General features: G+C 40.7%; 1 protein-coding gene across 1 annotated transcript in view; it reads left to right on the top strand.

Annotated features, from left to right (window-relative positions):
- The window catches only part of gpc5a (glypican 5a), a 144918-nt gene that overhangs the window by 82824 nt on the left and 45742 nt on the right, over positions 1-16352 (top strand). The window contains exon 8 of the mRNA XM_085271583.1: positions 10825-10987. Coding sequence (XP_085127709.1) covers positions 10825-10987 — 163 coding nt within the window. The remainder of the gene's footprint in view (positions 1-10824; positions 10988-16352) is intronic.

Raw genomic sequence — 16352 nt, 5'->3', positions numbered from 1 at the left:
GAATACTAATGAGCTTAAAAATCTGCACAGGGCTTGATTCATTGCTTGGATGTCTGAAGGTGTGATTCATGTTGCCATATGACACCCTGCACCTCTTTAGGAAATGTACCCTGCACACGAGAGGCGATCTGGAAATGAAATGCTTTTAGTTGTCTGTGACAGTTTACCTGAAACTTTGAATTCTTTGGCAGTGTTTTTGGGGAGTGTATGTACTTTGGTCTGTGAAATGCAGACTGAGTGGTTGTGTAGGCAGGATAAATATAATGATAATGCCCTAACATTTACAAGATGCTGTTACATGGCAGTCACCTCTTTCCATTACTGTAGATGCAGCTGAAGTGCGTGCCTTAATGGTGCGAGGTCACAAATTGGAGTTGACAGCTGAGTGAAAATTGACAGCATCGCGGTGACATTTTCTGCTGTCTGCATAATGCTCGCTGAAACCATGGTTTCGCTGTTTAAAGACGCCGCGGGTCAAACAAATGAAACTACAGTCAGAGTTTAATTAGTTCTTATGTTTTATTTGTTTCAATTGCTTCAGTCACATTTACTCCAAAAGCAGATGCCAAACAATACCCATCTTAATAAAACCTCACTTTGTGCCAGATAGTATAACTGAGTGATACTTCAGAAAATGCAAATGAAACTCTGAGCTGCATGCTTTAGGTACTGTTTTAGTTTATGTATGTGTGCTTTTTTTTCTTTTTTTTGTAGCTTTTTTTTGGGGGGGGGGGGGGGGTTGTTTGTGGGAAGTATTCATTATTCTCACTACCTGTGGGGAGAAACTGTCTTTGAAATAGCTGCTGCTTGATTTAATGCTTCGGTAGCGTTTTCCAGATGGCAGGAGTGAGAAAAGTGTGTGGGCTGGTTGACTGGTGTCCTTGATGATGCTCTGGGCTTTCCTTATGCAGCAGGTGATGAAGATATCATAAGCCCATCATAAGTAAGTGTGTGCCAGATTTTTTTATGATTTTTTTTGAGGCAGGCTTTACTCTCTTTAGCAGCAGTTTTCAGTCCTGTCCAGTTGAAACTGCCAATATATATAGTGCGATGTAGCCAGTCAGAGTACCAAAAGCTCGGTTCCCATGCCAACTCGTTTAAGTCACCTTACGACTTCGAGTCTTTGTTGTGATTTTCTGAGCTGGTGGAGGAAGCAGCTGGCATTATGACAAAGTTTGTGATGTGCACTGTGGCGAGTTTGGAACTTAATGCAATACATCAGGCGGCCAGGACTGTTTTAAGGGCGGGGAGTGGAGGACGCTAAACACAGTGAAATGTATGTGTGCCCAGTGCTGTGCAAAAGTCTTGGGCCATCCGTCCTTCCTTTAGATTTTGCTATGAAACTGGGAATAGGTACAGCACTTTACATGTATACAGATACAGCATATAAGGCATAAATGGCGTCTGTACAACTGTAATGAGCTTGAATATCAATATTGCTATGACCAACTTTATTCTGAACTCTTTTATGCAAGCTTTCCTGTAATTTCTTGACGTAGTTTTCAGTTCTTCACACTTCTGAAAGGACATTGAAATGTCTTCCTCGGATGTTGGCTGCCTGTTGTTCCATGACCAAGCTTCCACTGCGTTTTACAGATGCCTGAACACCCTCACTGCAGGAGACCTGTGGCCATCGGTTTTCAGTCGAGTTCTTGTGCCTTTTCTCCCTGCTTCCCTTCCTTAAGAATGACTTGCACCCTTTCACTGAGGCCATTTCTGATGAGGCTTCAGTGAACAGTAGACGGACAGCTGAAGGGCCAAATGTGTCTCTCAGGTCCTGGGTCAGGTCTTTGCTGGATTTTCTCTCTGTTTTTTTAACGACTTGACTTTCAGATGCTTTTCATCTTCTGTAGACAGACTTCTCGCCAAGTTTTCAGCTCTTTGTCAATTACGATATGGTAAAGCTGTGTTATTCTTGGAATTTTTATAGATTCGACTAAAGAAAGGGGAACAAATTATGTGTTTTTGTGGCAGGCTGCTAGTGACAAAGTGCCTAACGATCCAATTTAAAATGGGCTCTTTGGTAAGTTTTCTGTTCTCTGTCGACACAATACTGTTTTATCTGTTGCGCCTTCTTTATGCTTGAATGATACATGGCTCAGTGTTAAGTGGCTTAAAAACAACCGTTCCTCTGATAATGGTCACGTACAAGGACCGGACTAAAACTAAGTAAAAAAGGAGCCAATGTCCAAAAAACAAAACAAAAAACAAACCTTTGAAAGACCTGCAGGATGCCCGCAGAAGTATTGCTCAGACCACGTTAAAGAAATCAGAAGATAGTTTAGCCATTGGATCCTTGGCAAACTCCTGTAATACTGCATATTTACATTATTATTAAATATATTATTAAAACCACGGATATGAAGTTATTAATAGTCATCGCTATCATGTTGTTATAGTTGGGAAATCTTGTTTCATGTGGCTGTTACTTTGACACGCACTACACGCACTCTCTGCCCAATAACCATGCCCCCGATGGCAGGCAGCACCTCCCATCTCCTCTGCAGGAAACTGAACCACCACTCAACAGTTAAAGGACACAAAGTGTGTCCGAGGCAGTGACCCAGTCTTCATGCTCTCCATAGCCCAATCTGATCAAGCACCCGTGGGATATACTGGGGCAAATCCTTTCCATGGAGGCTCCACCTGGCAACCCACAGGACCCAAAGAATCCTCTGTTAATATGGTACCAGACACCATGGGACACCCCTGAACTCCCCAGGCTCCAGCTGCATTTTTTTTGGTAGAACAAGAAAAAACAAGAGGCAGCTAAACAACCCTTCTTCATCTTTTGAGACTGTACACCCTCAGTTTCTTTCTGTGCCTCTTCTTCTTCAATGAGAAAGACGCAATGAAAGTTCTTCCCACCAGAGATGTGAGCGGAGGAGTGGAAGCAACAGACAAATGAGGCACCCTTGCTTCTGAGCTGTCATTTCAAAAGCAATGTGACAGCAATGTGACAGCAGTGTGACATGTAGCGCAGCTGTATCCTATGTTTATTGTTTTGTCACAGCCTACTGCTGTATTTTATCTCCGATGTCAGATAAGCATAACAGTGTTCATGACACTTGTAGATCCAGGCCTGCTTTTAATCAAATGCACAATGTGCCTCAGTGTGACACGAATGTACAGATGTCGTGCATTTTTTAAAACAATTACACAAACGCAAACGTGGAAAGGCACAAAGATCATGAAGTAGATCACCCTAAATAACTGAAATGACTTAAAAGGAAATATTTATTGATAAATTCGTCTTCCTGCCCCTATTTGGATGTCCCATCTGTGTGTCACATGCCTTCTTCAGATAAACGGTTTACATTTGTGAAGCATTCAACTGTCCATCCTCCATCACAGCTCCTGCAGGCCTCTGCTCTCCTTGCTCTTTTCTCCTCCAGATGCATTTTTAGGTATTGAGACATCCTGCGAGGTGGTGCACTCAGATTGGTTTCCAGTTCACAGGGCTCATCAGTGTATATATCGCTTTGGGGAAATGGGTGAGAAAATTTGGAGCCTTTCCCAGCTGACATAGGGCCAGAGGCAGGCTACACGCTGGAGAGGCACATCAACACGCACAGAGAAAGACCGATACACTCTCGCATCTACACCTGCAGCCAACTTGGAATCATCAATTAACCTAACAAGCATTTCCTCACATTTGCGTGTTGGGTTAGGTTTTGCTTTAAGGCTCACAAAGACGATATTAACATCCCGATGTTTAGCAGGTACGGTCGCGTGCCAGGCCTCTGATTAGCATTGAAGCTGGAGGGACTATATGGCCATAGGGTCTGAGATGTAAGGTATGGGAGAAGGTCACATTTTGACCCTGTGATGACGCTGGAGGATGGTCCAGCAATCACACCACTCTTTAAAATTCAACCTCAGGGCACAATGAATATTGGTACCAAATTTAATTAAAATCCATCCAATATTGATATTTAAGCCCTGACCAAATTAGTGGAGTTACTGACAGACCCTTATTATCATTACTGGAGCTTTAAGAGCAGAATTTTAATCTACCTTGTTTGCATGTTGTTTGTGATGTGAGTTTCTGAATTCTTTGTGATTTGTGTTTATATTCCCCACATATGGATGTGTAATAAAAACAAAAGGAAGAAAGACAGGCAGACCGTGCACGATAAAACTCCTCATAAATGCAATTTAAAACTCAGGGCTTTGAACAGGAGCTGTGTGGTCACCGCAACAGTGAAAATATGTTTCATTTTCTGCTGCTTTTCTAATATTGATTGGTTTGTAAAATGCTTTGGTAAGCGAGCGGTGGATGAGCCTCGGTGTCACCGAGGTGTTGTTTTGCAACTTGAAGATAAAAAGCCATTTCTAAATCACTGCATGACTGTGCTTGCACTGGCCTCTGAATATTGCGTAACACCAGTTTCTGTCTGAAGGCGCCAAAGCAAATGGTTTAGCACAGAATGGAGAGCGACACAAAATCCCACAAATAAACAAACCAGGATTAAGAATGCAATAATCACAGTCTTCGCTTTCCACCTCGCCATCCCGTGTCCTCTGATATTTTCTGCCAATCTTGAAAAACGTTTCACTGATTTTGAGTTAAAAAAGCAGAGCAGAGTTACTTTACTCCGCGAGTTCAGAACGCCACAAAAGGAACTCTTTCTTCTTCTTGTTTTTTCTTTTTGCCATTTTGCTTGGCAGTTAAATTATCGCTAGCCGAACTTCTGTCTGTGACAGAATCCTATTCGATGCAGCCACTCTGGGCACAGCTGTCTCCCTTTGAAATAATAGCCTTTTACTGTACAGTGTAACTTAGGATCATAGCACAGAAGCCAAACATTGTACCTGTTTTTCAAATCAGCCAGTTACCTTAAAGAAATGCAGGCTTACAAATGAAGGCGTGAGACTTTCAGAAGGACATGATTTTTAAAGACAGTCGTTAATTATACTGGTTAATTAGACTGTGAGATACTGCAGATTTCAGTATTGATCCAATACTAAGTAAATACAGGGCCATTATTGTACCAATACCAATACCAGTGCTTCATGGTTTGAGATGAATCACCATTAATTTTCTAATTCTGAACATGTTTTGATGATCACTAAATCACAGATTTATCGCGCTAGTATTGATTTAATACCGATATTAGTGTTGGCATCGATACCATTGATATTCGGATTGATCCGCCCACCTCTAGTTAATTAAAGTAAGTAGCGATGGATTCACGAAGCAGTGCTAAATCTGATGTAAATAAATGTCCAGTTTTCCTCATGATTCAGGCTGTTATAAGCAAAAGTTTGGATATATTTCATATCAGGAAGCAGCAGGTAAAAATTCTGTAATTTAGCTGGTTACAAAAAGTGTTTGCAAGCCGTGGTGAAAGCTGTGACCTACTGGGAAGCCCAAACGTTTCCATGTAGCACACTTTAATAGTTTTTTCTAATTTCTAATTTCTTCTTGTTAATAAAGTGGAATGGTGTGTGGATTTGTAGAAAATAATTTTATCATTTTTACCGGCTCTAAATAGTTGTGCAGTTTCCAAAGAAAAGGGGGAAAAAAGGCAATGAATTGGTGATACCTTTGTAAAGAAAAAAAAAATCATACAACGTGTGTAGTAGTAGAGTTGCTTCACACAAAGACAGTTTTGTTTGTGCATAGAGTCCTTGATATTATTTGGTCATTTCTAACTTTCTACACACTCCAGTAACAGCCAGAGGCCTGCCCAAGGGGGGCTACCATGGGTTAGAGCGAATCAAAGCACGTGTCTCCCTGCCAGTGCTGGACAAAATCTCATGTCATTCACAGAGGAGAGGCTAATAACACTGTTAGGCAATTTGGGCTCACTTCATTGTATTTCAGAAAGAACAGCGTCGCTGTTCAATACAATCCAACAACGCAGGGCAGCTATTTTCCTGCACAGGAAAAGCAGAAGAATCAAGTAGCCTGCTGATTGACATTCTTGGTCAGGCATGATGAATGTTTCCTCAGCTGAAGGAACAAATGAGTTAGCTGTGAAATATTATTAGCTTATAAGGCTTGATTCATTGATTAGCGCCGTTTGGGGAATCGAGTCACCTGCCAGTGACCTTATAAAAACCAAACGCACATGCTTTTGCACATCAAAAGCACATAAAACGTGAGAGTGAAACTCTGTCGTACAGGAATAAAGATGTCTATAAATAACGAAGCAAATTAAGCTACTTTCATATTATCACTGCCTGACCTTAACCTTTTTATATTTAGCTTTCATCTGAGTCTTATTATTTTCCTATCATTGTCTTACAGCAGGCTATAGCTGGCAATATACAGTCATTGTTGGCAGCAAATCCCATGAAAAGACCAAAACCAGCTTATAGCTGCAGGCTAGTGTATGTTTATTTAGGGTCAGTCAGTCTCTCAGCACTTTCTGACTTTCCTATCCTGCTGTGGCTCTCAGCTCATACCACCATTGGGTCTTTTTGAAGTGTATTGATGTCTTGAAAGCACAGCTCATGAATATAAACTCTCATTACAAAAAAAGTGAGTTTCCTGAAAAACAGAACTTACAGGGAGTGGAGATTTTTGGGCCTTTTCTTTTTATTAGTGGATATAATGTATGTTTGCAGAACCAGGATGATGCATATATGGGATCAACTTAAAATCAATACTGTGGTTATCTGTGTTAGCTGTGCAAAAGTCTTGAGCCACCGTCCATTTCTTTATATGCTGCTCCCAAGGAGCCAGACTGGTTTCTCTGGACATTGAAAAGAGTGAAAAAGCAGCCAGTGCTGTCCTTATATTGTAGAATAATTTTATTGTTTGATAAACCACTTCTTAACACTAACTTGTGAATCAATCAAGCATCAAAAGACACCTGACTCAAAGGACGATCCAGTGTTGTGTCTTTAGCAAAGAAACGATTAAAGTAAACCATTTTCTTTCACAAAAATACAGATATTGTTTCTTTAGTTGAACCTTTGAAAGATCCCAAAGAGTTTTGTAACAACATGGTGATTCCCAAAGAGCTATTAGCTGAACACTTGGCATATCTCAGCATGGTGTGCTGCGTGTCCTTGAAAAATTACAGGAAATGGGACAAGTGGGAGACAAAAGAATAAGTAGCAGGCCTAAAAAAGAAAGAAAACTTCAAGAAATAGTAATAAATAAAGCAAAAACCTGATGCAGGCCCTGAAGCTGATCCATCTACTGGTCATCAAAACTTTATCAGAAATGGTCTCAGTGAAAGGGAGGCTTTCTAAAGGACCGAAAACACAGAGAAAAGGCTGAAGTACGCCAAATTACACCCGAACTAGACTGATAATAGTGGCCACATGTCTCATACAGCGAGTGTGTACAGCCAAGATCTGTCATGCATCATTTTTTTTCAATCAAAACATAGATGATAACACAGTTTGACAAAAATAAAATGTTATATATGGACCAGCAAGGTGAGCTTTTTCCAAAAACTGGACACATGTTGGGACTGTGTGTAAAAACTGGGGAAAAAACAGAACGAAAGGCATCGAGATGCCTGAAGATAAGCATTCTACAGAATTGTCGAAACACTGTTTTTGTCTTAAATACTGTATTTGCATACAAGTTTCCACATGTTTCACTGCACCTGTTTCCCATTTCCTTAGTAAAATGTAAAGAAACCAGGTCTGGCTTAAGAATTGCACTGTACATATAAAATTAGGAAGTGTGCACCAGCTAGTGTGTTCTAATCAACAACAGAAATAAGATATCAGACACTAGCTTTGCACTTCATGAGGAAGATCAGTATATTTTGTGACAGGTTTTTATCTTTGGCTAACAGTACAGAAAATGTGTTGCTTATTGCCTTTATTTTTAGTTTCAGGCCCTCTGCAGTTTTTGACAAACTGATCAATTAGAGTAAACTGTGAACAGAAAAGTTTCTGCAGAATACAGAAGTGACCTGAGACGACTGAAGGTCATGTGTTTGAATTCTTCCGATTATGTATAAGAAAGCAGTTCTTTTCCCTCTCAGCCACACACATGCACACATGTTTATGTATATATAGACATTAACCTTTCAACTCCATGCAGATGATGAATAGAATCTTAAATCTTGAGTCGTGTATTGTTTCCCATGTGCAGACTAATTACTGCTGGATGCTGTTTCCTTTAAAAATGGGCTCCGAGTTGACAGCCTTTGAACTCCACATAATGAGCCCTCAAGCAGTGCTCTGCCTCCTTCAGATTCAAACCTCCAGACCAGGCTAATTTCAGGCAACACAGAAACCCATTATTCTTCATAATCTATTAAACATTTGGCCATATTTCTGACATAATTAGAGAGAAAATCATGCTAATTACACACATGGAGGGAAAGCTTAGATTTTCCAATCTAACCTGTCACCAGTCAGCAGATGAGACTTCAGACCAGCACACACATGTCCTGGCTCAGCCTTCCCAGCAACTCTGACTCCTTCCCTCTTCAGCCCTGAACCACAGGACTAACTAATTAGCATAGACACTACCTTTTTGATCAGTGCACACACGGACTCAGGCACACACACACACACACACACACACACACACACACACACACACACACACACACACACACACACACACACACACACACAAATCGTTCTTGTTTCCAGTGACGCACCATGAATTTAAATGAACCAATTAGCGAATGCATTTCCCCTGGCGTTGGGTTTCTGCTGCACAGCAATGCATCAGAAAGGTTAGCCTGCAGACCACTGCGGCCAAGGAGGACGACTGTCATACACCTCATATATGGATTCTGTGAAGTGTACATCATAGCTGATGGTGATAATCCCTGAGTAAACAAATATGGACATTTTACTATGTATTTATTCATTATTAAAAGTATTTCTTTTTAAGAGATCTTATTCAAAATCAGGACGCTGAAAAATTCAGGGCAGAAGTGTTTATTTACAAACAAAAGTCAGCTGCAGTGCAGTCGCTGTGGGGATTCATTGTTTCTTTATGCATTTCTTTTTTTTAAACTGGAGGATTCAGGCTGATTGGCAACATAATGAGCAACTTCTCACATTTTTTCCCATCTTTTTGTCACGGTATGGCATGGCAAACCGTGGAAGGAGTGGGGAAGGAGGACCCAGGCGTGGTGCTCTATGTATAAACAGTGCGTTTATTTACAGTGTGCAACAAAGTAACAATAAATCCCCGTGTTTTCCCAGACTCCCGTGTTGTGTCTCTCCGTGAATAGTCCGTGTCTCTGTGCTCTCCGCTCCCGTGTCGCTGCTCTCGTGTCTTCCACGCTCCTCCTGCGGGAAACAATAGACGCAGCCGTCAGGACACATACAACTGCGGGCATACACACACACTAACTCAATCAACAGGACGACTAACGTGGAGCCTCAAGGAAATGATCCAGCGTCGGTGGGAGCTCCAACTCTCTCCTAAGTAGCTCCCCCGACGAGGCCTGATCAGCAGCAGGTGTGTGACTTCGGGTGTGGCCAGTCCCTCCGCAGGGCCACACCCCTCAGGCCTGCAGGTGGCCGAGCTCCATCCTCCAGGCACACCGGCAGACATACACACCCATACCTCGCCTAAACATATGAGTGGGACACAGACTAGCACAGCACAGAAAAACACACACATATGTACACGCACAGAGAAGGGGAAACGACACCAAAAATACATAATAATAATACAGGTCCATGACTGCCCAGGAGTCCTAGGTCGCCCAGTCCCAGGACCCTGACACTTTTCTTTACTTCACAACAACCTACATTACCGTGCAAAAGTCTTAACTGACTTTCACTTCTTCATATTTTGCTAAGATAACAGCACTTGCAGTGTGTCCTGAATCACTAAAAATGAAGCCATTCCCAGTCAAATTGGTATGCTGGGTCTATATCTCACAGTGGATTTCTGTCAGATATAGATTTTGTGTGTCTGAAGTGCAGCCCAAAACCATGACACTGCCTCCACCGCACTTTAAACACAGCGACAGACACCAAAGTTATTATAGTGTTGTGTTTTTTAATCAGCTGTTATTTTATTTCAGTTTGGTATTATTATTTGTGTTAAGATTTGTTTTGGTTTTTGTGAGTTACAGAGTTAGTTTTTAGTGCTTTTAATTATTTTTGTATTAGGGGCATATGCCAGTTGCAAGATTTAAGAAAATCAGTGCAGGTATTACAATAAAAACACGGCCGTTAACGCACAAACATTTGCATCCAAGCCTCTGTGATAATAGATTTTACCAAAATAACAAAAGCTGAAACTATTTCCTCTCTGTATTTTTGATTTTAGTTTTCTGAGTTCATCAAATCCTTTTTTTTAAAAGTTCTAGCTAATATCTTTGTTCTAGGTAACTCATCTAGTTTTTAGTCTAGTTTTAGTTTACCACTTCTTCTTTCGTCCTCCACTTGTCCAGTTTTTTCTCGTTTTTTAAGGACACGCTGGAGAGACTACAAAGTTTTCAGCTGACAGCTCTCTGAGAATCACATTGGAAATGATTCTTTGGCATTTGTTGTAGGTTCGGCTAAAAAAACGGGAAGAAATGTCTTTTTGTCTAAAGATACAACTTAGAATTGTACCGGCTTCATCTTTTGAGTTAGGTGAATGATTCATAAGTCAGTTAAGTAGCTCAATAAAAAAAACATTCCTCTGAGAATTGCCAATTTTTAAAGACAAACTTTAAAAGAAAGAAATCGAGAGAAGTCTGGCTCTTTTGAAGAAATATGTAAAAAAATAAAAGGTAGCTCAAGATTTTTTCGCATTCCTGTTGTCTATACTGTCATAATAATACATACTCATAGATACCTAGAGCTCAAAGTGAAAGCATTCCAGTTCATTTCTATATATTTTTTCTACTAAAAACGTCTAATTTTGTCTCTCTCTTTTTCAAAAAGCTGCTGCAGGGAAAGTCGATCCCTAAACTGGGCTCACTGGATCAGATTGAAACAGGAAGCGGCGATGCAGAGGGGCGGTACAGCGGGGACTGTGACGATGAGGATGGTTGTGCCGGTTCAGGCGCTGGTGAGGTCAAGAGGAAAGTCTCCAGAGTCTCCAAATGTAAGTCGCTCCCCTCTGTAACGTTGTTACTCATCCGTCATCACACGAGCACCAACATAAACCTGACAAATAAATCTAATAAATGTTTCATAAAACAAACAGACTGAATTGGGTGCAATGTAGCACCTTTATGGAGTCATACATATGTCTTCATATGCCTTTCACCTTATATGAAGGACACATTCATTTATGCCATTTGTCCGTCTGCATGTTTAAAGTTGCAGGATTTTAACAGGAAAGCTATTTTTTTAATGAGCGAAACCGTTCAAAAGCGCAGTTGCATAACACCATATTTCAATAAGACTTGCTCCACTCTCCACTTTATGACAGTAATAATAATAGTCATTAAAGATAATAGTTGCTATGGGGACATTATTGTAATCAAGGCCTGTTCCTTTAAAAATGATTGCTCCTCAGTGGATCACTAACCCCTGATGAATCACAACTCTCCTCTTCTTCTTCTTCTTTTTTTCTTTTTTTTTAACCTTTTACACTCTCCTCTGCACACAGATTCCTCCTCTCCTCTCCATCAAACATGCTAACAGCCTGATTAATCTCCCCTCTCTCATTTTGCCTATGGCGACAATAAGGAAAAGGGAGCAGGAGGGGTGGGGGGTTGTCCAAACAAGCCATTCTGTCCGTGTAAATGTTTCCTCTACTGCTTGTCAGTCTGGCTGGAAGCTCTGGGCTGAGAGAAGCTGCTTAACAATCACTCATCTGAGGCTGCAGGGAGGCTCTGACATTTATCACCCATTACAGCAGATCCACCCTTTACTTGTCATAGGCCAGATTAGCCTGTCCACCATATTTATGACCTGTCTGTCTGACCTCTGTCAAGCATCTGTCCCCTGCCACCTGACCCTAACACAAACACTGTGGATTCCCCCTCCTGAACCGCACCACCTCTGGTCAGTCAGTTATGACTTCAAGTTTTTAGTTCTTCTCTTTTTCCCCCTTAATGATCTGGGGTTTATTTTTCTTATTTTTAGGTTCTATTGTTGTGTAAAATTTAGAGTTATTACAAATTACAAGCCAAAGATAAAGCAGCTAAAAACAAGAATTTTCCTAAAACAACATCAACAACAAAAACAGCCAGTCCAAAGCTTTTGAGGCTATAAAATGATCCAAATGCTGATTCATCTCAAGCACAAAAAAAAGAGAAAAAAAAAGTGTAACACATGGGGTTGAATCCAAAACACCTCTTCAGCTTGTAGGAGTGAAAAAAGGTCACTGGTAAATAGGCAGCCCACTATTCACTGAATCATTCTCCATTGTTTGCCGCTAAAATCGAGACAACAAATAAAACATAACTGGAGACACAGGTTAATGGATATGTGTTAAGTCCTCATTTGACCAGTGATATGAGAGTATTAGTCATGAATGAGCACGTTACAGACGAGCTGGGCTGCTAATGCAGTGAGCAGAAAGAGTTTTCCTCCCTCAGCACACACGACTGTCATGTTGCTGCAAACGGTCTGAACCTGTTGATTAGAGAAAAGGATTTGTCTCTCATAATTTTTTGATGGTTCTTGGTTTCTGCCAGTAGAGCCTCCAGTTGTTCGAGCTTGCTCTGCAGGTCGGCGAGGTCGCCGTTGAGTCTGCGGTTCTCCGACTGCAGTTTGGTGAACTCGGCGTCCTTCAAGCCCTGTGACAGACTGGCGACCTGTCCATGGAAGCGAATGGATGGATGGATGGAATTTATAAAGCTGTCGCAAGCTTATAATAGTTTTGCGGTAACCAACGGCAACCAATATGAAAATGCCAAAAGCGCGCCGTGCCTCGTCTGGCCTCTTGAGTGATCCAAACCCCCACAGACTTCCGTGCTAATATGTCAAACTTTACACCAGAAATAAATGTGTGTACAGTTTAACTTGTTTAAAAGAAAAAAAGTTCAGTTCTTTTTGGCTTTGTATAAATATCTGCTGCTTCTGTTTAGTGCAGTGCAAATGTAACCAGATTGGCGAAGACGCAGTCAAACAGCAGAGGCTGATTTCAAATTTCTGCAAAGACAGAGAGCTGCAGATTCAGCTGAGAATCCTCTGAAGGTTCATCGCTAAGGACCGCCTGTTCGTATTATCACATTTTTTTCTCACTTTTTTTTTGGTCCCTGAGTCTGATGTGCTACAGTGCTCAGCTCTCACTTCAGTCAGAAGTTTGTCTAAGACAGACTGTTATCAGACAAACTTGTAGTACAAATGGGAATGAGCTATGTTGTTATTTACAATTGCTGGAAAGCTAGCATGTTAACAGTATTCTCAATGTGTGGAGCAATTCATTTAGCTTTGCTTGCTGCTGGGAATACAATTTTTAGTTCTGCGAAGCTGCTACATCATGCCGGAGCTACAGAGTTCATAAATTGGCTGCCACGAGGTTAAATCACAGTGGTTTAGATACACTATTAATGAATGCTGTCGGTTTTTATTTGAGTCCATGTGCAAAACTTCAGAAACAGAAAGCCGCAGAGATGAAAATACAATATTAAACTGCAGAATCAGAAACAAATACAACCAAAAAATATGCACCCAGGTGAAATCAAAACTAATGTTCATGTAAAATCTCGCCAGCAAACGGAGCTCAGAACTTGGAGTTATGTGAACTTGTTTAGAAATTGTTAAAATCTCACAGCGAGCATGTGAGATGCCAAAAAAGCAATCAGAAAAATAAAGGATTTCTGAATATTTGTAAGAAACTAAAAATGACTGAATTCCTGTTTTTATACCCAAATTGGAGGCACTCTGGACATCTCTGGGATTTGAGAGGGTGATTAAGCCTAACATTCAACCTCTCAAACTAATTTTTCTGCCCATAAATGCAAGTAAATAACAGTAATTTAGCATCCTAATTAAAAAAAAAGTATTTTACTACTTGTTCTGCTTGTAAAACTGTAAATTGGAAATTTAATGGATAACAACATTAATCACCAATACTGTTAATTTAGGGCAACTGTGGTATAGTCCTTACACCGGGCCATGGTTGGTCTAATAAATTTGTTAAGCAGTGTAATGCTGTGGTTTGTGTACTAACCTTTTTTGCCCACTGTTTCTACAAACCATAAAAGATGCAGCATATAATGCACATGTTTTTATAACGAGTACGCCAGCCTATCAGAGTAAACTGTCACATTGAAGTCCTTGAGCGTCAGTTCAGAGCTTAAACACCATCTATAATTTGATTAGATTTCCTTCTCTGCCATTATTCATAATCCAACCTCTTTGTGTCTTTGATTTTTATCAGCAGAACATGCTGACGATAGATCAGCGTGATAAGGAAATCAAATGGGATCAGCTCAATACTGACAATAGGAGCTTGATTTAAGGGATTATCCTCATTATGCAGAATGACTGCTTTGTGAAAATGTTACGTATGTGACAAGAGGTGACGGTGTGAGCGGAGCGGCGCATTGTTCGAAAATCTGAAGGATTTTTGAATATTTAAGTGAAGCATTATGTTCCAGGTTTCCATTTTGGAAAGAGCAGTTAGCTGTGTCTGGATCTTGGTGTATTATGTAAAGCACACGCTGAAAGAGATGATTGATTCACTTCACCCTGTTCAACATGGAGGTGCATCGACTTCTCACAGCTCATTGGCTAACACCGACTCTGAATACATAGAACATGTATTCACAGTGCTTCATGTTTTGTTCCCCACATCGGGTCCTGCTTTTACAGTTGGTTCACACCTGCTCGTTTTAAACACACATGCACACACACATCTGACTTTTAGTCCTTAATTAAATTAAATTAACATTTGATGCTAGTGAGTACCTCAATTTAAAAACCATTGTAAGATCAAATTGTTGTGTATTGCAGCTGATTGCAGAGCATGTCAAGCATCATAACTACCAATTATAATATTGATAATTGGAATACTCATTTAAAAAAAAGCTGTACTTTACACTCGCACAAAGCACGCACAGCCACAGCCTGAACCGATGCGGCTCCACAGACACGAGGTAAAACTCTTTTTATGTTTTTATTGCACGAATTCAGATCTCAGAATAATTGAACCCCTTTACGTTCCCCAAAAAAACAGCAGGAAGACTGATTCCAGCTTTGATATCCAGACCTTAATGTCTCCAAATGAGGTGAAGTCGGAGACTCTAACAGGCACCTCCTGCAGCCTTTCTTTATGAACCCGATGAGATCATTATACACCTCGGTTACTCACATAAGAACTTTTGCCTAGCTTGGCTTTGGATATAATAAATACAGTTTTGCAAATGTAGTCATTTAGTTATTATTCATCACACACTGCAAAAGAACAAGCAATGTTACAGTCATGCTCCTGCCTCTGTGCGGCTGCATTGTAAAGGATAATTTTATCATAATCTCCATCTCCACAGGACTGACACTGAACGGTTAAAGTAGCCGCTAGGTGGGCAGCTCCTGACTCATCACGGTGAAAACTGTTTGCACCTGGTCATGTCCCACTCAATGCCATCTACAGAAGGGGCAGTTTAATAAAAACACAAAAGTAGCAACACAGAAAACTGGTGATGACTGGTAAATAATGCTCTTCTTTTGGTGCAAAAAGCACATATATTTCAGCTATAAGCCAACCTAACACTTACCAACAGTGTTTACCTTTAACAACTGTGAGTAATGTTTCAGACATGAGTGTTATTTCTCCCTTCACCATCTGTGGAAAGGGCTTCTTGTGTCTAAATGTGTACCCCCTAAAAGCTGCTTCCCTCTGAGTCTTGGTTTGCTGGATAGATCTTGCCGATAGAACGTTTTAGCAATGCTTTTATCTACTTCGGCTTTTGCGTTCACATGCTGCTACCCTCAGGAAAGTTGTATGAAGAATTGATGTAGTTCGAATGAATACTGGAATTTGCACATGTTGACATATGAATTGAACCACAAACTGAAACTTCTACAACAAAACTAAACTAATTTTTGCTGAAAATGTGACATTACAATCTTGTATGCCTGGCTATTTTCTGCTAACACTGTAGGCGATGGGATGACTTGCAAGCTATGCTAGCTTGGTGCTAATATCACTTTGCTATGTACTGATTGTTCCTTGTATTGCATGCTTCAATACATGCTGTTTTTACAGAGAGCCCTGCAGGGCATGCTTGGATATTTCACAGCATAATGGAAAACCCTAAACCCTGTTGCTAGAAGAAAAATTCTTTTAAACTGAAGTTTGCGTCCTACAGACTGACATGTAACCCCTGTAGCTTTGGACAGCTAACAAGGTATTTCTTGCAAACTTATCTGCTGCTTTTAGCTGATTACAACAGATCCATTCTAGGCAAAGCAGCAACGAGGGGCTCGTCGACTTCCTGGGATTCAAAACTAATCTTAGAATCGGATGACCTTTAAACAATACCTGCAGCGGAGAACATCTGTGAGCGTTT

Source organism: Mchenga conophoros, linkage group LG1 (assembly GCF_057382185.1).
Source record: "Mchenga conophoros isolate Kocher_MC1m ecotype Shallow Benthic linkage group LG1, M_conophoros_male_GT1.1, whole genome shotgun sequence".
Classification (NCBI taxonomy): domain Eukaryota; kingdom Metazoa; phylum Chordata; class Actinopteri; order Cichliformes; family Cichlidae; genus Mchenga; species Mchenga conophoros.
This window is presented reverse-complemented; position numbering and strand designations above follow the sequence as displayed.